We start from the raw sequence: 23,707 nt of genomic DNA, 5'->3' as shown, positions 1-23,707 counted from the left end.
TACCTCTGGGTTGTCTGTCAGAACAAGCTATGCAGGGAAGTTACAAGTGGGAGTCCTTATTTTATGCTGTGTCTTGCCAGTGTTCACACAGGCAAAACACTGTTGTGAGAGGCACTTCTGAAGAAATGAGGTGTGTTTGTCAGCTACGTAAAGCCTGGATCAAAGAAAGGTCAAGATGCATGAAGGGGGAATTAGCTAGAAGGGAGAGACACTTACGAAACAATGGGAACATCAAAATCTCTAACTCGTTCTTTGATTTGATAGTTGCACGAAATTTTTCCTTTAAAGCTTTATCTTTACATAAAGATCTCTCAGCTTGCTTCTAACTCATGACTAAACCCAGCCTGGACTCTCATGAAACACTGAACCTCTACCTGCTAGAGAGGCTCACCCTGTGTGGACTAATAGGGGGGCATAAAATACAACAGCCAAGTCACACTGACTTAAAAACTCGCATGGTGAGGATGTTGACATCTATTCACTGTGGTAGCTTGATAATTAGAACAGTCATTCAGGAGCTGAAATAGTGGCTGAGCTTTCACTGCCCTAAGGTAGCCTGCATCTTGCAGGAGAATATCCAAACTGCTGTTGGGGAAGGGAAATGTGTGCATGTTCTCTACGCATCCTTTGGAAACTGCCAGTCCAAACAAATCAGGCTTTGCTGGGCCAAAACATAAGTGGGAATGTGGTTTTTCAGCTCCTGCAATAATGGCAAAGAATCAAGAACTGTCTGTAAGAACTGGGCTTATGTTAAAATATTAAGTATTGTAACTAATATAGCGAAGGGGAAAAAGCCAACCTTAAAATATCCCCCTTTTTAATTGTTTTCTGTCGTTTAACTTGGACAGATTTCTATTTGCTGTGCTAAGGTTTTTCAGTTCTCCTCTCCAACACTGCTCACAGAGCTTCCAGCTCCCAAGTCTTTGAGATCTGGCCATCTAGGGACTAGACTGTTGCAGTCTCACCTTTTGGAGCTTAAATTCCCTTATGGATTTAAGGTTTTGTTTGTACCTGTAAATAGGAGACAAGAGCAGTGTTGTAAATCACAGAAGCATTGCAAGGCTAGATAAAAGTAGGATTAACACAGTGATGTTCATCAGAAATGTGTCCTATATAGCCTTTAATGAAAAAACCCAAGAGATTGTTTATCTGAAGACAATGAGGGTTAAGTGTGAAAGGCAGGCAAATGCTTAACAGGAACTCTTTAGTAAGTGGAGAGAAGGAAAAGTTATCTTTTGAGAAGGGGAGACAGTGAGAAGGAATTCATGCATGAAATAACATCATTCAGATCTGGGCAGGACCTGGCCTAACATTTGTATTTGCATTTTTTTGGTCTTTTTTTGGTACTTCCTGATGAAATTTAAAAATATCCTAACACAGTCTAATGTAGTGTTTATAATAGACACTCAAAAGCACTTGCTTTAGCAGTGAGAAATGACTTGGTTTACTTATTCATAGGAAGGGGTAAAGGAGGTGTATTGTTTTTGGGAGAAGGTGCTTCAACCAAGCAAAAACCATGGTATTTAAAAGAGTCTGTGAGAAACAAAGCAGCTAAAATATCCTGAAGATGTATTACTGGTGTATTTCACTCTAAAGAGTGTATGAAAATACATTTAATCATGCTCGTGGATTTAGCTAGCTACAGGACTCCTTTATTTAAACCCACTTGAAGTTTGGGGTGAAAGATTTTGAAAGGGGAAGTTGAAACGAACGAAACTCTCTGCAATTAATAGGTAAAATGTCATTTGATTGCAGGAAGCATTAATGATATCTATGGATGTGTGAGCAGCTGGGAGTCGATCCTGAAAAGTTGACAGCATGGTGAACTCCTGTAAGGGCTCTCCTTAAAAATGAGTGCTTCTTGATCTCGTGGGACTGCCCAGCCTTTCTTTCAAAAGCCAGAGGGTCTTTGCAGCTGTGACAGGAGCCACCATCTCCTCCTGCCTGCCAGTGCCCAGGGCTGCTGTCTGTCTTGGCACAGGTGTAGGTTTGAGTTGGCAATCATAATAGAAGTGCCACGCACAGCTCCAGTGAGAATGGAGGCGTGAATCCTGCTTAGTTTTTTTTGTACTGATTGAAACTCCTTCTGGTTTGTGTGGCAGACACGGAGTTCCTTCTACTGGTGTAATTGCTAGCCCTAGTTCTTGGTGTCCTGTTTGGAGTGCTGTGCTGTACATAAGCATTTGGGCTTGTGTGGCCAGCAGTGAAGGCAGTGTTGAGAGGAGCACACTGTGAGAGGCTTTGCATTCAAACTGAGTGTCATGGTGGGTCTGTGCGTGTGGCACAGAGGGAAACAGTTTGGTGGATCTGTTCTCAGTCAAGAGATGAATTTTACCTGCTTAACCATCGTGTTTCATTTGCATAAACGCATCTTTTTATGCTGAGTAATTAACACTTTTTTAAAAGTAAGCATTTACTTAAAATTAAAACTTGGAATGATCCTGTTGACTGCAGTGAGAGTAATATCTGGGAAAAACTGTGCAGGGACTGAAGCAATTAGGTTTGGGTTCTGAAATAAATATATCCTCTAATACAACCATAGCCTTGACTAACGTCTAACTGATGTGTTTTTTCAAACAGATACTAATTTTGTCTTGGGTAATGCCCAGATCGTGGATTGGCCCATTGTCTACAGCAACGATGGATTTTGCAAGTTATCAGGATATCACAGAGCAGAAGTTATGCAAAAGAGCAGCACCTGCAGGTATCTGAGAACAGATTTATTTTCTGTTAAATAGCTTGTAGTGTTGTGCCTGTTGCTTGAGGAGGAAAGTAATCTGTTTATTCCAGTTTTGTCTTATATCTCCTGGGGCTACATCTGTCAAATATGCTTTCCAGGTGAAACAAAACCAAAGAAGAGCCATTTCTAAATGGGTCCTTTTTACATGGTAAACAAATGGCTTTGTGTCTTTGTCTGGTATCTGACTTGAATTTCTCCCTTTATTTGCAGTTTTATGTATGGAGAGCTGACAGACAAAGATACAATTGACAAGGTCCGGCAAACATTTGAGAACTATGAGATGAACTCCTTTGAAATCTTGATGTACAAGAAGAACAGTAAGTGGCTGATTGGTTTGTTCATTAATGTAGGTGCGCAAAGTTGTTCTAAATTGTAGTGAAACTGCAATTCTGTCACCCTGGAGGACCGTGCTTTATCTAGGGCTAAATAAGCCCCAGTTCTGCCACTTGATCTAAAAGGGAGAAATGAGAACATTAGAGATGAAAGTCACTCAGGGAGGCAGAGGAAGCTTTGTAATTTGTTCTGACGTTTAGAGTAATTTGGGTGTGATGCTTTAAGACAACACTGAAGATTCCATCAGTGGTAGTACACAAGCTAGGTTTGTGCAAGTTTCCACTACAGAGAACATACTTTCTCAGTTTTAAAAAACTTGACATAGCAAAGCCAGTATTTAGTAGTTTTGGAATAAAAAGAACCCATCTTTTGTTTTAGCAACTGAACTACTTCTGATGCTTTCTTTTGTTTTGGACAAAAAATCCTTAATTGGCACATGATTTTTTTCCTAGGAAATTCGGCCTGTCTGTAACTGCACATGTCAGCAGATGAACTACTTGCCCCAAACTTGTTGTCTCATCTAGTGTGGACTATGTTGTGCACAGTTGTTTTCATCTACTTAATGTTACCTTTAGTGTAAATACACTGAAGTCTTCAGCCGGGGTAGATGTTAAGCTGAAAAGTCTCATTCTGGAACTTATTTTGCTCTTAACAATTTTGCCTTCTAATAAAGGAGCTGGTACTGCCTGCATGCACTGTCTGTATGGCCTTGCTTTGTGCTGCTTTCCTCCTAGCCCTACCTGCCTCTGATGTTTACCTATTTTCTAAAAGCTGATTTCTGTTCCTAGCACAGTTTGTGGCCGTGGGGACCATATGCAGCTCACATCTATGCATCCAAAGCCAAGTAAATAAGCTGCAGTCCTGGGATCTAGGAGAGTCTGGAATTCTCTCTTAGTTATCAGTGATTTGGCACCAAGAGACTATGCAGCTACTCTTCTGTCATGCTGCAGCATATGGCCTGTAGTAGAGCTGGGGGCCTCTCTGTCTTTTATGCAGATTTAAAGCAAGGTAACCGTGGAGTGAGGAATATTTCCTGCCCTGCTGTGCACTCCTCTGAGGAGAGGTGGCCTAGAACAAAGTCCAGCTGTGCAGTAGCTGTGTTGTGTGACATGCCAAAAGACGGAGCTGCAATGGTTCTGCTCTGTGCACACAGGGTCACAGGCATGGGAAAAAGGGAAGCACAGAGTTTGCTTTCAAGCTTAACAAAACGCAGGGCACCTAGTGTTTGTTAGATTTGTAGCTTTAGAGATGCATTAACTACTGTTGCAGAGACCGACTAATAACACTAGAAAGTTTTAACTGAAAAATATAAGAAAAGGGGACATGGTGGAACTTTTTCTCAATATAAGCCACATCACAGAAAAACACTGTCCTGTTTACCAGTCACTTAGCACCGAGACTGCTAAGTGGCCTTTCCTCTGTGGTCACCTTACCTCTGCCTGCAACTATGGCAATGGTTCAGCTAATGAACATGATTGGTTCTAACCTGCTCTCAGTTTGAAGGCTTGGAAAAGGACCCTGAATTTTGTTAGACATCCTGCTCTTTGTTTCTTCTGTTTTGTCTCTCTGTTCTTTCCTCATTCTATTTTTCTTTTTCAAATTAGCCAGTGAAATAGACAGGAAATAGATTTTTCTTGTTCTTTACCTGTCTGCTCCCTCCTTATAAACTTAACAGTCATGATAAATAGCAAGGTTTTTTTTCCATTTTTGAGTTGTTGGATAATTGGTACATTTTCCACAGCCTGCACATGTAATGTAATTCTGGCTGCTTTGATGGTACAGGCTCTATCCTTTTGGAGGAACAAAGGAAAACAAAATAAGAGTTTTGAGTTGATAATGATGTTGGTAGTGCAAGTCAATCTTGTACTTTTAGGAGCAGCAGCCATTTTTCTCTTTCTCTGAGTAACAATTATTCCCTGGTCCTACATGTCAACAGCAGAGTGAGACATTTAATGATGTTACTAGAAGTGATAGGCTATTTTCTTTTTGACATGGCACTCTCCATGGTGGTGACCAAGGGCTAGTATTTACTTGGTTGTCTGATAAGAATTCCCCATCCAGCTGTTAACAGAGTATATCCACAAGCCTCATTGCAGTTCACAGTATCAACTCCAGAAACAACATACAATTTTCTGCCTTCATCCTGTTTGCATTTATGGATGCTGCCTCTACCCTGGCCTTCCCTTTTTTTGTCCAGTCCTCCCCCCATCCAAAAGTGACTATACTCTCTGTTTTCAGAACTTGAAGTTGTGATAGAGATTTGGTGTTTCCTTGGGCTAGGCCCTTGATGACTTAGCAGACATGTAACAATGATTGTAATTCTCTGGAAAAATTGCTTCCCAGAAATAAGAGCTTCTTCAGGATAATTGGAAGCAATTAGAGCAAACAGGTGCACAGCCACCAGATTTTTGTCATTGTTGCTTTGATGCCATCCTGTTGCATTCAGTGGGGATTCATTGTCACACCTGGAAAGACACAAAGTGAAAGCTTTCTTTAATCTGGACTGCAAAATGACAACAGGCAGACTGACAGTAATTTCACATGACAGCTTCAGTTCCATTGTTTAATTAGATGTGAGCATCCAGTGATGCTGGAAGTATTGTTTATTTTTACATGGAAAAATTAAAACATTACTAAGTCTGAAGTCAGTGGAGATAAATTAACCTATACCAAGGAAGGGTACAGCTGATGTATTAGAAAATACTTTATATCTAGCCTTAGTCATATCTTACCTTACCTGATGTGTTTTGAACATCTAACTTCTTATGAGACTTTGACAGCTATTTGTTAAGCTTTTACACTTTATGGTCAGCCTCATGAGTTAAAAATGTCTGAGTAAATTAAATTTGGATTTTCTTTGCCTAATTTTTCACCTACAATGTAGGCCTGGCATACAAACAATGCAAAAGCAGGCTTGTTCTATATGCACTTGCTTTCATTATTGATGAAGAAAATTTTTGTAAGAATGCAAAATTTACTTGCTTCTGTTTGCCTCTGAAGAGGTGGTGTCCAATTGAAATCCAACCCCCTTTTCTATGCAGTACTTGACCTACTTCAGTGGAAGAATATTTGAAGTGGGGTGAGCTCATCAAAGGTGAAGTGCATCAAGAGTTAGAAAGAGTCTTCAAGTGTCCCCTGTCTGAGCAGAGGCATTGCCACTGCTTATGGTCTGCAGCTGTGCTGCAGAGAGAGTGTTAAGACACCTTTATTTTTTTTGTCTCAGAAGTTCTCTACAGATAGGACCAGCAGAATGCTTGCCAGAATGCTGGGTTGGCTGTAGGTAACTATTTTGCACACTGCAAAGCAGTTTTGTAGAGCAGTAGCTCTCTGCTGAGTAAACATATTGTGGTGAGAGTCCCAAAGGCTGGGATGCATTTTCAGTTTGTGCTGGGGTTCACTTCCCTGTTTTCTGGGTGCTTGAATGTTTAACAACTTTAATACTGTGAGTTGGGGGGGGGGGGGGGGGGGGGGGGAGTTTATTTGTCTGATTTTTAAAATTTTCATTTTAACATTTGCACAGTCTTCTCCCCTCCTTCCTTCTCCCTTCTTCCCCCAGTGTATTAGAAAGCCTTCAGATGTCAGAGAATGACAAATAAGCCTAAAATAGTGACTTGGTGAATTCTACTTGCATTTATCTTTGGGACCAGTGCTTTCTATAGACGTTCAAAAGGAAACAACCCCATCCTAATTTGTAGGCAGCAAAATTCACTTCAGGGTGGTAGACCTGTGTTTGCTCACCACTAAAGAGTTTCTCATAACTGTTACTGGTTAAAACCATCTTGTGTGTGCTGTGTCTGTAGTGTCTCCAGATGGAAACCTTTGCTAACCCATATCATTGCATGGGAACAGAAGCAGGAAAGAATGAGGGTGTTGGAGTCAAGTGACATATATCCTCCTCGACCTCTCACTGAAGTGTAGCTCCATTATTTGTCAAGCAGTATGCACACCTGCATCTCCTGTGAAATCCATCTGTGTGAGTTCAGTTACCTTCAGCAAGGTCAAATTAAATATTTTGGACTCATAAAACTGGTAATTCCCATTGATCTTGTCAACTTCAAATGTGTTGGCAAGCAAGATCTGCTGTCATCTCCACAAGTATGTACTGAATTCCCAGTAGTAATCCTTAAGTATTTTCTGGGGTAAATGGAAAGAAGATCTCAAGACTTTACTGTGTCTTCCTTATACTCATGTTCTGTTCTTCAGAGAACTCAGGATCGGGTGAACCATGTCAGCACTACTGCAGTACAAGGGTGTGTGCTGAACCTTGTTTTCTGCTGTGTTGTTTCAGTGTCATAGGATAACCCTTGTGAGTAGCAATTCCACCTTTGGGGACTAAAATTGTTTTTCCTTATCTTAGCATGTAAAGATCTGACCTTTGGAAGCATTAGGTGCCACAGCATCCCAGCAAAAGGTAGAGAAGACATGAAGGTAACAGCTTTAAAAGTGCTGGGAATGTATTTAAAGGTACATTCTTGTTGGCACAGAGTGAGCTGCACACTGAGTTGGTCTGTTCTCATGTGGTACATGCTCTCTGCTCCAAGCTAGAGTCTATAGGAAGACTTTTGTTCTTTGTCTTGCATGGTCAAATATCACAGGGTTCTCTGAACACTTGGTTAAAATCTGGGTGGGTACAGTGGCTTGCCAAACTCTCTCTGATCACACCTCATCAGCTGGTTTGCTAGCTGGACATTGGGCAAGCTGTTCTGTCTGTGTGGGATAGAGAGAAACAATCTCATACTGAGTACTTGGGATGAGTGAAACCCTAAAAGGGGTGGCTGTAATGGTCAGCCATGCTGTTTGTATAACTTAAGTCGTGCTGTCTGCATTGCTGCATGTAGGAATCAATGGAGACAGGGCACGTGCTTCCATACTTTTCTATCCATACTGCTCGCCTGTTTTCCTTCAGGGCAGTAGGTGTCTGATGACTGTTTGACTGAGACATGATCAAGTAATGCAGAGGTTGTGCTGCTTAGAGGAAACTTGCCCCATTCATTAATGGCAGTGAAGATGTCAGCTGAATTGTCAAAACATGGTTTTTTCATTGTATTTATAAATTAATTTTGGTTTAATTAGTGGAAAGAAAAATTGTGTACTGCAGTTTTATTTAAACTGTGCTTTTTGTAGTTTTGAAAAACAGTTGGCCTCTTTGGTTAAATGGCTCAAGGTATGGGCAAAGAGCATATTTAAAGAGTGATTTTGATTTTCATCTAGGCTCTTTTTGTTTGGCAGGAAGGAAAACTTAGGAGAGCTCACTGGTATGCTCCAAGAGAAGCTGGAATAGACCTTTAAGACCTCTTTCACTTTGATGCTGTAAGAATTTCTGAAAGACTTCAACCGAAGTTAAATATTATGTTAAATGCTGGTGTTCCTGCCCAGCAAGGGACTGAGCACATATTGCTGGAAGACACAGGACTGGAAAAGAGGAGAAGGAAGAGACAGTAGTATTTGTCTTTCAGATGGGAAATTGAAAGGTGTGCAGACATTTATGGTGTGTTAGTCTGGAGAAGACATGGGACTTGTATCACAGCTCTTAAAATTGTCTTTGCTTTAAGGTAACACCCTCAGTGTTGTGCTCAGGCCATAAAAGCCTATCAAGAGCTGCACCTGTTAATTCTGGATTGGCTTCATAACTTTGGTACCACGAGCCAGGCTGGTCCTATGGCTACTATCAGGCATTCATTGTAGATTTTCATTTCTTCTCAGTCATTCACACTGCTTGTCCTGCAGCTTTGAAGGGACATTCCCTTTTCTAGCATGATTGGTCCTATGCCACTAGACAAACTCTGGATTCTTTCACTGCTGATTCCAAATCTAACAGAAGCCAATGTAGCTCATGAGTGTTTACTTTTTTGTTTGTGCACTGGTATTATCACTGAACTTTACCAGGGAGAGAGGTTGCCAGGACTAAACAGAAAATGTAAATGGAAGTAGATGTATTGTTGGAAACACTGGTAAACACTTTCTGTGTGGCTGTGCATCAGTGCAGACTGGGAAGTTACTCTTTTTTGCTGTGAGAACTCTGGAACGTGCTGCAATTTCGCTGCCTGAATAACTTGAAAATCAGAATCTGAAAATCACATTTTTCATTAAAATGGCCTTGTTTGTGCCTCTTGCTAGTCATGGTTGTCTGGCTGAGCAGGGATGTTGGCTTTGACACCAAGAGCATGAGGGCTGCCTGTAGGACCCTGAAATTCTAGTTTCCGACCTGATTTATAAGTAGTTTATACTTTGGCTTTCCTGTTTAATAGTTAAATAAACTGTTTAATGTTTAAAAAGTAAAATTCTTCTGATAATTAAACCAGTATGTGGGACAAAAGCTGAGCATGGCCACTTCTTGGCTGAGCCATTTGGTGTGTTCTCACAGTTCAGGTCCCAGTTCTGCTGTGAATGTGCTCCTGGTTGCAGAGCACTGTGGAAAGCCCATGTAACCCAGCACTGTGAGCACTCACCTCATGACTGTATTTTTAGGTCCACTTTTCTCCTATTCACAAGAGACACTGACAAGATGTTAGGGAGTACACTGCAGGGAAAATACAATGTTGTGGAAGCAGGTACATGGCCTGGCAGAATTTTCCTTCTACTTGTTTCTGCTGTTACAGTGTTACTGTGTAGATCCCAAACTGGAAGATGATTTCTGCAAGCCCTGCATGCCATCTTGATTTTGCATTCTGTTTGTGGCACTCAGGAAATTACAAGGGTACCCAAATAGTGCATTTCAGCAAACACATCTACTTTAGCTGTCGAGGGCATCTGGCTCTTTCTTTTAGACTGTGGGACACCTCAATAAGTTCTACACTTGGTTCTAGGTAAAAAAGTGTTTTGTCTTCCTTCTTCCTGTAAATATTGCAGCACAGGAGTGGGAGTCAAGGGAGTCAGGAAGTAAGAACTCTGCTGATAAAAGCTCCTTGCCCTGCAGCAGCCTTCGGCAGGTTATTGGGAAAAGTCCTCTTGCTGCATTCAGAACATGTTAGAAAACTCCTGCAACAACATACTATAGCATAACCATAAAGGGAAGATGACATCATGCATCTGACAAATAGCCAGAATAAGAGGGTGAATTGCATCCTTTCTGTGTTGAGTACAGCATCTTCAAAAGCACGGTAGTAAGCTTTTATAACTGTGAGAGGCAGAGAAGAAACTGAGCATGTAATTCAGCCTCAATGCTATGAAGGTTAATAATGTGAGCAGCCCATAGCAGAATGGCTGTAGCTTGAAGTAGTAAGGCAATACAAAGTGGTTTTGGGAAGGGGAAAAAATCCTTAATCTAAAAAAGCGCATGTAGATAGAGATCAAAAAGCAGGGCTATAGATGGAGATCCTGGCTGATTAAAAAGTTGCAGTGTTAGTGAAGGGCGTTGAAGTGGGTAAAATGAAAAGCAGTTAGTCACCAAGGAGTCTCTGTAAAAGCAGGATACAGATTTGATCAGCCTTAGAATAGTTCCCATGTGAAGTTGGGAAAAACAAGTAGGCAAGAAGAAATTGAGATAGACAATTTTAGGAGCTTTTGAGAAAGGGTAGTGTAAAGGGTGTTACTGGCTAGAAAATTGCTGTTGGCTGCTTTGTGGCAGTGTCTTCTAAGCTCATTAGCAAGTTAGTGATGATTTTACTGGCACAGTTACTTAGCTGAATCTTTTTTCACACTTAGCATGTTTGTTTGCTCATACTTTTTTGGAAGGGGTTGTTCAGGAATGCTACCTCTTTAAAAAAAATATATTGACCCTTGAATACTTTCTGCCATGCAGACATATTTCAGCATATTTCAGAAATGGCCACCAGTGATTCCATCTGGATTTCTCTGCTTCTTGAGCAGAGGCCTCCATGCATCATAGACCCTGCTGTTTGTAGAAGTGGCTGTACATATGGCATGGAATCTCAGCCAGGGTTTGAAACTGCCTGTGTGTTATGCAGGCACAGTGGGAGCCTTAGGAATTGAACTTCGTTTATGGAAGTTGTCCATGGGTTTTGGAGATGCCCTATCTTTCTGTAGCCAGAAAAGATTGCTCAGCACTGAGGCTGGGAAACAGCCAGGTGAGGCACTGGTAGCAACAACCTCCCTCATATTAACATACCTGGAAAAAAAGCTGCCTTTGCTTCCTTTTTTGAACAGTAACTTGTGAGGTACCTGGGGTTTTCTTGTGACCCTTTCACAGCCAGAAAACACAAGTTGCCCTTGTTAGTAAAAACTATTGCATGAAACATACCATGTGCTCACTTTAAGATACTGAGCAGTTCAGGGGAAAGAGAATCTGATCACTAGCATGGAGGAGGGTCCTGTGACTGAGAAAAAAAATGAATAGTCTTCTAAGGTCACTCTTTCTAAAATAGACTTTGCTACATAAGTGACAAAAATTGTGTGTTGCTCTTTATTCTGGCTTTCACAGAGGGTCAAGCTCCTGCTGATCCTGATCTTATTTTGGCCCCTGGTATGTAGACCCTTCTCTCCCAACATAGCTCACAAGGGACATGTAAGGAAAATGCTGCTCACAGCAAGCAAGCCTAAATCCTCACTTTGTCTCTTACTTCTTGTGCTTGCAAAAGCAATGATGAATTGTTTTCATCATCACTGAGGGTGTAGAGACAGTCTGAGAACCCAGGTACGAACTCCCTGAGGGCTCAGATCTGGAGTGTCCCTATTGCCATGTACCTCAGAGTTGGAGAAGTCATCTTTTTATGTCTAAAGACTGCAGACTTAAAAATGCTGCCTTCAGGGAGGTCATGTTATCACATACAGTAGCCAAATGCTTTGTTCTGAGCCCTCCAATCCGCTTTTACGCAAATATCACCAAAATCAGTGGGGTGAGTCCTGTGAAACAAGTGGTAGACACTGCCGTGTTACATGGAACTTTATTGGTATCACTAGGGTCTTCTCAGCAGTCTCAGAAGAACTGCCAGAAGTATAGAAAGGCAGGGCTGACTGACAGATTCTCCACTCGAGATGATCTGTGTGGATAGAGGTAAAGGAGAGATGGCAGCAGCGTCTGAAGGCTCGTATTGTGGGACCACCTTTTTCTGCTATGTGTAGGCTTTAATCTCTCAAGCAGTTTTCATTAGCAGATCATCTACTGCAGTAATTAGAAAGGTGCAGTTCTGTGCTGGACAACTTTGATCCCATCCATAGCTTGTGTTCTGGTCCTTATGGCTGGTTCTCTCCTGAATTCAGCTGAGTCTTGCTTCACACTGAGGGGGGATTGGGAGGCTCAGGACAAGGCAAGCTGGAAGGCAGCTTGGGAAGGGTTGCATGAGGGGATTTGCAGGCTAGACCAGAGCTCCTGGAGCCTGCCTCTGAAGTTTGACATAGGCTACCATAGTAGTTAGGGCATGGTGCTTTTTAGGGCATTCCCTGTTGGCAGGGAATTATAAAGTCAACCAAACTGATCATGTTCTTGAGTTGAGACTCTGTGTTATGCTCATGTCCTAGGCACAGCTGGCCTGGTCTCAAATCCTGCACAGAACCAGCAAGACACTGTTGTGTGCAGCCCTTGCACATACGTGGGACTGTCCTTTCAGGAGATCACAAGGCAGTTCTTAATTTCAAGTGTTAACTTTGCAGGTGACGTTCAGAAATAGAGTGATTCCTGAAGATTAAAAAGCTAAGCAGAGACAGAGCTCTTAAATAAGAGAACTTAAATAACAAACTTCGCTGCTGCTTTGTTATTTTTCCTAATAGGTGTTTGTGAAAAGAGCCAACATTAAAGTTACTTTTACAGATGGCTGATTTGAGATGTAAACATCTAAACTGGCACATTTACTATTCTGCCTGCCATTGACCAACTCTTTGATGTGTTTATTTCCAGGAACACCTGTCTGGTTCTTTGTGAAAATTGCTCCAATTCGAAATGAGCAGGATAAAGTGGTTTTATTTCTTTGTACTTTCAATGACATAACGGCTTTCAAGCAGCCCATTGAGGATGATTCATGTAAAGGTTGGTCTTTTTCACAATTACATATTTATGCTACTTTTGTTTGTTTGCCCTGGTCTTGAAAGAGCTGAAGTCCTTTAAATACCCAAGCCAAAGAATTAAATGTTAAAATAGCATGTAGCTGTTCCACTGGGGATGGCATTTGTGCAAGAAATGGTTGCTGGTTTCTTTAGTGAAATTGCTCTGGCCTACACTGGAAAGGGTCATTGCTAATGAAAGCCCCAAGTGCTTCAGAAAGCCCCGTTTACATGGTAAATAGGTACTGTTCTTCCTTTTAAATATGTTACTAACCCACTCTCCAGCATAGCCTTCAAGCGTTCACAATGTTGCTCAACAGCCCTGTACAAATTGTGTGTGAAGCTGTACGCAAAAACTGAGGAATTAACCCTGGCTGAGTCTAGCAAAGATTGGAATAATTTAATTCTGCCTGACTTGATGTTACTTGCCATTATTATGGGATTTCTTAGGTTAAAGTTCTGGACTAGTTTCCTTTAGCCTATGTGAAGAGATTCCAGCTATCTTAAGTGGAATCAGGTTCAAGCTGTCCTGGTGAGTGAAGTAGCACTGCAGTGTTCTGCTCTTAACCCTTTGCTGAGCTACAGCCTGGAAACCTGGAAGCAAACTCAGCTGTGACAGCAGCATAAACTTGCACTCAGGTTCAGATCCTGTCAGAAATAGACCTTCTGCACCCTATGGTGAATTACAGAGACTTGTGTCCTCTGGGGTAAAAAAGGATGTAAGTTCTCCTGTTGTTTGCATTTTTGTAGTATTTAATAATATTTGTAGTATAAAATTAAACAGGAAACTTACTGTGAAGATGAACTGATTTACATTTATTCTCAAAATGTTATTCTTTAAAAACATAGTTTCTCAAAGTGGAAACACCTGTTACCATGAAAAAGGAAGTTCAACCTTGACAAACATACCCTCTTCCGGGCTATGGGGGTAATTTTTTTTCTCTTTTTAATGCTATTTGTTTGGTTCCTTATTGCTTCAATAAAACTAAAAAACTTACCTTGTCAGAAAGTCTACAGTATTTTTTCCCTGCCTAGTGGTCCTCACTGTATCCTGATGAGGAGTGACAGCACAGATAAATCAGCATGATGCAGTAAAGCTGGCTCTCATTTATTTGCCAGTAGTGAAGGCCCTTGCTTCATTTAGTCAGTTGTTAAGCAGGACTTTCACTCAGGAGTGGTAGCTGTGTCTTTTTGCTTTCACAGGAGTTCCCTTATGTGGAAGAGATAGGCAGTTTGTCCTTCACTTTCAACACAAAGAAACACTAACATTTTTGTTTTCCATTCAAATATATTAAAGAAAGGGAATGCTAATTATTTTTTTTTTAATCTCCTTTGGATCTTGAAGTTATGCTGTTCTTGCAGTGAGCATGGTAATTCTCAGCAGTTGCAAATCTCCAGCAGTATAGGCACTAAACCTACGCTTGAGTGCATGGATTTGCAGAGGAATTCATGATAAGCAAAATTTCTCCCTCTGGCCCATGGAAACTGGCAAAGTGACTAACAGGTTGCAAACAGAAGAACTGAATGTATTATTTAGAGGCCACTGATTCACAGTGCACTCCTTCCCTGAGTGCCATGTCTTTATGTACAGAAGGGCTTGTGCACTAAATGAGTCTTCCAAATATTATTTCTGGATCTCCTAAAATTAATAAAACTGCCGAAGTTTCATGCTGGTAAAGAGTTGTCAGTCACTTTATACACAAATCAAGCAGGATATAAATGGAACTGCATTTTCTGTTTTCATCCTTAATTTATCGATTTTTCTTCCATAACTTACTTGCTGTAGGCTAGCTTTGGAATTTGGGTGTGTGATGTTGTATTGTCACTTCATGGCTAGATAAGCAATTTCTTGGAAGAGCTGATTTGTCAAAGAGACTTTTACATGCGTGTCCATGTCTTTAGTACTAGATCTTACTGTGCAATTGTATACTGTGAGAGAGGGGAAGAAAAGACAGGTATGGAGTGTAAGATAATCATCTGTAGTAGGCTCTAGGATTCACAGAGTGAAAAAATGTTTTTGGAAAATCTAAAAAAGGTAAAATTGTACTGGCTTGTTCTGAGAACCATTACTTTAACAGACATGAGCTTTGAAGAGGGCATATTCTCTGTGCTGTGTACAATGTTACACAGGAACTTTGTAGCATGATTCTGAAAGACAGCAATTTTCTTTGTAGTGTTTCTCATATTCTCAACCCAAATGAACTCTCAATCTGAAAAACTAAAACTGTGAACTGAAAACTGATTGCTAAATCAATTCTTTTTTCTTCTTTCACCTTCAGTCAGCTTAGCAAGTACTTTTCTTTTACTGTGTTTGTATGTGAAATCAGTTTCCTATGCATATGAGTACTTAATATGTAATAGGTTGCCTGTAGATGCAGATATATGTTAATAAAATGTGCTATTTGCACAGTTGCAGAACATTATAGATTAAGTATTCAAGTTTTTCAAAATCAATGCCTGTATGTCTATGTAGAAAAAAACATTAAATCGATCATGTTCTTGTACTACATAAAGAGCAACTAATCTGTCAGGCTAAGCCTGCTTAGCTGTGGTGTATCTTGGTTTTCTGTCACCTGCTGGCAATTTCAAGCCTGATTGTTCAGCTGCAAATGATGCAGCTCCTTGAGTGAAAAGTGTAGAGCTGTAATGGCAGGTGTTTGACTACACAAAGATGAATAGGCATCTTTTATCTGAAGGTGACTCAGAGGGATAGAAGGTCCCAGTACCATTTTTCATGCTTAATAATTTTTTTTTTTAATTGATTAATAATGTCAGACATTGGAATTGATGAAACTAGAAAATATTTCTAAAGTCACATAAAAAGTAGACTTCTTGTAGTCTTCGTTAATTGATTCAGTTAATTTAGAAGATGTTTATTTTATGACTGCCATGGAAGGTAAGTAAGCTTGCTTTAAAATGCAGCAGCTTTAAAAATAGTGTGTTCTAAATAAAACCACTTAAAAATAGTGTGTCAGTGATGCTGATAATATTTTTAAACAACTTCTTTCCACTTTTTCCCGTATGCTTGCCCCTTTAAAAAAATCAGGGAAACTAGGTTTACTTGAATAGAAGGCAAAATCAAGCTATAACATAGCTAAATTTGGCTTGTCAAGTGGTAGGTCACCTTCTTAGCTGAATTTTAAAGTATATGCTATATTTGGAATTAATGCATTTTTGTCTGTATATGTCTCTCCTGGTTTGACATCTAACACACCAAGTATGAGATGCTTGAGAATAGTGTATAAAGTGGAATGCATCATTTTATGCAAAACAGTTATTTGTGCAGACAAATAGAAACTGTGCTTGCACTCTGGGTAGCTCGTTAGCAGTTTGCCTGAACAGGTTTGGAATGTATGAATACAATGTGAACATATTCAGGAGCATCTATGCAGTCTCATAAGAGTTAGGAAACAATTCTTTGGATCCTAATTTTTGCTTTTGATACTTTGTTTTTATAGAAGGAGGTGGTCAAATTCAACATCACTGAATCAAATAGCGAATGGTTGTTTTCCTCCAAGATATTGTAGCCTTCTGTGCCTTGTAGCAATCATCAGTTGCCATCTCCTCTGCAGAAGATGCTTTATTTCATTTTGCAGCTGAGCTGTCCTTTGCATAACACGCAGGAGTACAGACACAAAAAACCATTTTGTCTCCTTCATCTTAATTCAGGGAAAAAATTCACATTTCCTTTTATTTTTTCCTTTTTGTTTCTGCTTTTTTGGGGTTTTTTTGGTTGCTGTCTGATTTTTGGTTCTGTTTTTAAAGATGTATTTATATGAACAGAGCCAGTGTTTGAAATATTTTGATGAAGATACACTCTGCTTTCATCTGGATGAAATGTTTTCTTAAAAAAAGGAAACAAATGAAAAGGAAGTAGTGAGTATATTAAAAGACTTTGCTATGCTTTCCCAGTCCAGATGGAAAAATAATACTGTTTTAGTCATGTGGTTTCAAGGAGAAGGAGCACTGCAGAGAAGCTTCATGGATGCAAGCAAGGATCTTTCATGTGTTGGAATACAAAGGTGGCTTGAGTGGAGGAAAGAACTGCTGGAATCTTGATTTATTCACATTTACACAGAACAATAGACCCGTGGACAAACAAGCTTGTTCTCTAGCAGACAATGGCTTCTTGTTCTGACTCTAGGAATTGTGTAAGTCATGGATCAACAACGTGGTAACAAGGGTTCTGTAACTGCCACAGTTCCTAATGTTTGAATTCTCGAGTTATCAGGATTGAATTGAGGAGAGTGGTAGGAAACAAATAGCTACCTACAAATAAATAATAAATGCTGTTGTGGTTGAGTATCAACTTACTTAAAAATACTTATTTTTTTAATTCTTAAAATATTAGAAAATTGGCCTCTTCAGCTTAAGGCCATTGTTAAATGAAACTTCATGCTTTAAAAGTTTTGATGAGTTAAATACTGCAGCACAAAAGTATATTTCAGTGCCATATTTCCACATGAAACAAGTCTCAGGGGACAGCTTTTGTAATCATCTTGTCTTGGGTGTTACGTGAAGCAATTTCTATTCACCTCTTTGCGAAGAAATGGTGGAAAGCTGGAAGAACATCATGGAATGCAGGAGTGGTGTAATCAGTGCTGTTAATCTTGAAGACTTCCCATCCTTTTGAAGCTGGAGATGTTTTAATGTCGTCACATTGCTTTGTCCCTGCATGATATTTTCTGCAGAAATGAAAAAGGAGACCAAAAAATGATAAAAATGGATTAGAATCAAAGATGGGGCGCAGGCTAGCACTGCCATGGGGTGGTTTCCAGCTTTATGTTTGCTTCCTGAATTCCAAACTGTCTTCTCTGCTATGTGAGCTTATTTCGTTTGAGGAATATATATGCCTATATTAGAACCACCTAGGATCATTAGATTTTAAATTTAATTTATATTTTCTTTGTTTCTAGAGGAAAACAATGTACGTAGAGCTATACCAACTGCTTGTGTTGAAAGAAAACTCCTAATCCATATCATCTGGTTCCTCTGTTCTAGCAGGACTGACACCAATATATTCTCACACCATTTTGAAGCTTAGTTCCTTGTCTTGGAAAGCTCCCTGACTCTTAAAATTTGGTGTTTGTGTTCAGTCCTATGGCTTAAGTCCTATGGCTTACTTGACCCGTCTTTGTTGGATAGATATCTGACCTGCTGTCAGCTGTGACTGTCCTTAGGGTTCTGGAGGGAAAATTGCAATAAATTGAACAGGTACTGCTGTCTTTTCAGGCTTTACTGGAGATGTTATCATTCAAAAGGTCTAGTACTGGCATTCTATTTAATTTTTATTTTCTTTTTCCTATGCCACAACCTGCAGGTTTAACTGTATGTTGGAGTTGCCACATTTTTATCTTTTTCTTTCACAAAGGCAATTCAAGGAGGAGAGTGTTCTGTTCTGAAGATGAAATTCACACACACTGCACATTGATTCAGTGCCTGGTTCTAGGCACACCATGGCACAGTGGTGGGTATATCTCCAAGCTGGGCTCCCACGTGTGGTACCCTGTGTGTGGAGGGAATTAGGGTACATACTCCCAATTTGTATCCATGCTGGTTTAAAAAGCCAAGCTGAAAAGCACCGCCTTGTGACACAATCTCTTGCCTAGAACAGTTATAATTGCTTTCAGATCAGAGTTTGGAGTAGAGGGTGGGATCCAGTGTTGGTGGGAACAGTTCTTTTGTGTGCCATTTAGGCAGCCACAAGTGAGGGCACAGGAGATGCTTACAGGGGATGCTGAGGAGAGAGGAATGGGTTAAGCTCTACCTTTCAAAAGGAGATGATTCTTGGGAAGTGCTCTGCATTCATAGCCACAAATCGTGCCACAGAGTTGTCTGGCAGTGCTTTTGTGCAAGAAAGCTCAAGTGAGGTGCTTCCTTTTCATCCTCTTTCTGTTCATGTCCAAGTAGCCCAAATCTTAGAACAATGTTTGGAAGAAAATGCACGCTGAAAGTTTGTCCTCAGGTTTTGAATCTTCCAGGAAAATGCCCTCTCCATCAATCTGGTTTGATTTGGTAAAAGGAGCTGTCTATGTTATCTGGCATTAGAAACATTTCGCGTCTGGTAAGGGAGGCCGGTTTCGAGTTCCCGGGTGAAGCTGGAACTCCGTGGTCTGTTCTGTTTCTGTCCGGGGCTGACGTTTGCGAACAAGCCCCGTTCGTCCCGCGTCAGCACCACGGCCAGCGCCGGATCGCCCGGATCGCCCGTCCCGCAGCAGCTCCCTCCCGGGGCCGGAGAGGCCGATTGCCCGGGTCCCCTTGGAGCGCATCCCCGTCGGGCCGGCCACCTGTGAAGTCCTGCACCTGGGTCGGGTGAGGGGCTGGACATGACTGGGCGAGATGCACTTGAAGCTCATAAAGTATACTGGGATGCATCAAAGGCAGCGTGGCCAGCAAGTCAAGGGAAATGATTCTCCTGCTCTAATCTCGTGTGACCCCACGTGGAGTACTGCACTCAGCTCCGAGTCCCCCAGCGTAAGAAGGGCCTGTTGAGTGAGTTCAGAGGAGGGTCACGAAGATGCTTACAGGGCTGGAGCACCTCTGCTGTGCAGACAGGCTGGGAGAGTTGTGGGTGCTCAGCCTGGAGAGGAGAAGACTCTGGGGACACCTTATAGCACCTTCCAGTACCTAAAAGGAGTCTACAAGAAAGCTGTGTAGGGGACGTTTTCCCTACCAGGTTCTCATTATAGAGTGAATCATCAAAGTGCTGAGCATCCTTAATTGGAGTAGGAGATGAGGAGTAGGAGCTCAACAGCTCCCAGGCGGTGCTAGCATTTTTCAAGATCAGGAGTAAATGCACTGATACTTTCCTTTCAGTATGCCAAAAATATCCAGATGCATACTCTGCCTGACTTTCTGTTATGGCAAAGTACTGCTCATAAAAATTATAGTTGTAGCTAGCTCTTTTGACTGTCATTGATGGTCTTCTATTTTGAGGGGTATTTGAAATCACTGTAAAAAATATTCCGAATTAAAATTCAGCATATGACTTCTCTGCCAGAAGCTGCTAAATGTTTAATTAGAGTTAGAGAAAATCTATCAGTATATTCCCCCTTTTGTTTAGAGAGGGTAAAATTAATGATTTTGTTTTGCTTTTCTGCTCTGCTTTTTATTATCTTATGTATATTTCTCTTCTTATTCCAGATCTATGCTTGATGCATCTGAGGCCAGATTCACTTCTGTTACAGACAATTGTAATTTTCATGGTGCACGACTCTAGTCTTACATCTTGATTAGTCTGGAGTGTCTTCTGCAGTGCTGCGAGATCCAAATCTGGTCATTAGATTTAATATGAGATTATTGTATAGTGGACATTTATCCTTGCAAAATATGCAGTTCATGTAGCAGTACTTTTGTAGAGTCATTGAGTACAAAGTCACAGCAGTCATGGGTTTTATTACAGTACCATGCTGACACCTATTTTCTGGCTTGCTTTTATCTGGTACTTGGTTAAATTATACTCCCTTCTGGTCAGAATTAAAGCAGATTGCTCTGTTTTAACTTCTTTTCCCCCCGTTAGTTGTAAGAGGTTTTATGAGGTACGCTTGTAGCTTTTTTTGGTAATGTGTCTAATCTTGCATGTTTTCTCAAGGTTGGGGGAAGTTTGCCCGCTTGACCCGTGCCCTCACGAGCAGCCGAGGAGTGCTGCAGCAGCTTGCTCCCAGCGTGCAGAAAGGAGAGAACGTTCACAAGCACTCAAGACTTGCTGAGGTAATTTCTTCTTTCCCCAGGAGGCTGTAAAGAAATGTTTTTAGCCTTTGTGGGTATGTCATCTCTGCGTGAGCCAAGAACTGTCAGTCCTCCCTGCCCTGGGAATCTGAAGCTTGGAATATGGCACATGTGCTGTCAAATGTGTCCCATGACAGCAAAATGAAAACAGGTGTCCCAAAGACTTCCTAATTGCAGTGTTGTGTTCCATATCTTAACGAAGTCTTATAAAGGTGTTCTTAAAATAATACTTTATTGCTTAGTTTCCATTCTTCTGAGGATCTTAATAAGAGGAGGATCGTGGACTGTTTACTTATGTAAAATTGAGGTGAGAAAAATTCAGTCTAGTACACAAGGAAATTCTGGAGAATCCATGACATGGTTGTTCTCTGAATTAATTTATGTCTGGTTGCTTTTCAGTGGGATCCCAACCCTGCATTACCAGCTGGTTAAAACGTGTTTCAGTTACTGGTGTTATGGACAGAACAGCTGTGAGATGCCACAAGCAACATTGCAGGCAGATTAGGAGAGTGAAACCTTGTGATTTAAGTAGTCTCTCAAAGTCTCGAGATAAGCTCTAGGCAGAGAAGGCTCCTTGGAGCACTTAGGGTTTGAGGGCTTTCGCCACGAGGGGGAGAGACTGTCCCAAGTTTCCTGTAGCTGTCTCCTGGGCCAGTAGCAGGGTCTCCCTGGCATAAAAACAGCTTGGGGAGAGGCTTGATACGATGTTAATGACAGCACAGCCAGTGTAACATGGCAGTCCTGTGTCGCTTCCTGCTGTGAATGCCATGGCAGCAGCTGTGACTAGTCAGTAATTCTTGATCTTCCTGTGCAGCTGGAGGTGTAAGGCAGTGATGGGTTCCATGAGGTCTCCATATAGTCCGTTATACTATACTCTGTTAGTTTTGTTGTGTACGTCTTAGTTTCTATGCCAACTAAAAGTCTCCTGCTCAGGCCTGTGTTATTATCACATATAATGATGAAATTCCCACAGACAGGATCTACCTATTCAGTATTTAATACAGAAGTACTCAAGAAGGGGAAACCAGTTTCTGTTGGAAGTACAGAAATAACATGGATCATGCTAGCACAGGGGAGGGACAGACATTCACATGGACACCATAGTGCAGGAACACCATGTGATTAGCACATGTCCACCCTGAGGTTGCTTTAGCATCCTGGAATTTGGAACAGTTTTCCTTCTTATCCTACTCAAAGCTTCATATCAAATAATCCTTTCTTCTCCTTAGATCTCTACCCTTGAATTTTAGTTAATGCTAAAATGTAGGCAGCAGAACGTAAGGCAAAGGGTCTGAGGTTACTCTGTTTGGCTCAGTGAACCTCAGTTTGGACCTCAGTGACTACATGTTACCAAAACATTTTGCAAGTCCGTGTGCTCAACAAGTCTTTGCAAGTATTCTTACTGGCACAGCCAATTGATTCATTACAAATAATAAAGGGCAAGTGTATAGTTTACGTGTCTGAAATGAGTTTCTTTAATTGCTGACTGAATATTGCAGTCATAATTTTACAAAGAACATTAGCCCCAGCTGTGATGTTAGGTAGCTTTTATTTCTGCTGTAATTCCATTTAAGTCAATAAAACTACACTAGAGAAAAGAAGAGTGCAGATAATCATACAGACAAGACCACTTTTCTTTATTTGAAGATATATGGGGTGCCAGGCTCCTTATTCTGCAAAGGTTTCTTGATAGTATTGAATATGGGATCTCAAACTGTTCCCTGTTGTATTTTCAAATCTTTTTTCTTTTTTTTTTCCTTCATCCCTGCAGTAACCTATTTGAAATTTTAAAATTCATCCTTTTTCTTTTGCTATTCACTGTGACACTTCACATCAATCTTGTTTGCATGAGAAGGCTCCACATTTATTGCAGTATTATTTGTGTTGCTTTTAGTTATCACTTATATTTTTGAATGTCTCAGGAGGCGGTTGCATCCTAGAACCTGAGGAGGGCAAGGTGTTGGAGCCTGCCACAACAGCTTACAATTTTTTATTGTTTATGAAACAGTTTAAGAAAGGTGTTAGTGACAGACTAACAGGCCATGGATAATACAAGCTTCAGTCTCTGACTTTCTCCAGTAGGCATAGATTTTTTTTTTTAGCCTGACTTCTCTAATAGCAGTCATATGAAAACTACCCAAATTAATGATGCAATCAGCACATGGGTGTTAGGTAGCTCTGAGACAACATTTCACAATAGGAGTTTATAAAGTAACTGATGCATTTCTGTTGCTCTATCACCAAAGAGCTGATTGTAGGGACGGTGTGCCTTTGCCAGGCAGTTCTGGGCAAACCAGATTGTGTCAAAATTAAAAAAATTATGATAGTTATGAGAAATAAAAGCAGAAAAATTATAATGGTGCTTAGCAGCACTGATTAAGAATGGAACTTCTGCCTTTTTTTTTTTTTAACATTGTTTACCAGGAACTTATAACTGCCATTAAAACTGCCAATCAAAATATTGAGGCTTAGCACCTAGCCCTTAGCTTGGGAGCAATTTGGGTGGATGCTTGTGAAAACAAAAGCAAGGGAGAGTGAGAGACAGCAAATAGGTGCAGTTGAAAGCACGAAAAGGAGAGATTACGCTGGAAATGAGTGAGTGTTTGTGTGTTGGCTCTTTTTTTGCTCTCCAGTCATACAGTCTTAAAAATAAATGAATCATTGTAACCACTTTTGAGGCAATTTATGACTCCTGATTTGGGATATATTCACCATCTTGAAAAAAAAAAATTTTTTTTTTTTTAATTTTTCTGTGTTTAAAAAAGAACACAACCTTGTAAAACCCATAATGAAATTTGGCATTTCTGCTCTTGGAATAAAATTCTCCAGCTTCAGAGAGCTATTAAAGCATCATGCATCATTACCACAAATAATAAATGCAGATAATACAGCTGTATTCTCTGATGAATCATAAGTAACTGAAATAATACTTTCATTAATAAATTTCTGAAATAAATATTTCTTTTACTA

The 23,707-nt window shown here is 40.6% G+C and overlaps 1 protein-coding gene across 1 annotated transcript in view; it reads left to right on the top strand.

Annotated features, from left to right (window-relative positions):
• KCNH1 (potassium voltage-gated channel subfamily H member 1) overlaps positions 1-23,707 on the top strand; it is a 177,588-nt gene that overhangs the window by 8,413 nt on the left and 145,468 nt on the right. The window contains exons 2-5 of the mRNA XM_048296236.1: positions 2,581-2,704; positions 2,951-3,057; positions 12,867-12,995; positions 20,601-20,719. Coding sequence (XP_048152193.1) covers positions 2,581-2,704; positions 2,951-3,057; positions 12,867-12,995; positions 20,601-20,719 — 479 coding nt within the window. The remainder of the gene's footprint in view (positions 1-2,580; positions 2,705-2,950; positions 3,058-12,866; positions 12,996-20,600; positions 20,720-23,707) is intronic.

This window comes from Corvus hawaiiensis, chromosome 3 (assembly GCF_020740725.1).
Source record: "Corvus hawaiiensis isolate bCorHaw1 chromosome 3, bCorHaw1.pri.cur, whole genome shotgun sequence".
Lineage (NCBI taxonomy): Eukaryota > Metazoa > Chordata > Aves > Passeriformes > Corvidae > Corvus > Corvus hawaiiensis.
This window is presented reverse-complemented; position numbering and strand designations above follow the sequence as displayed.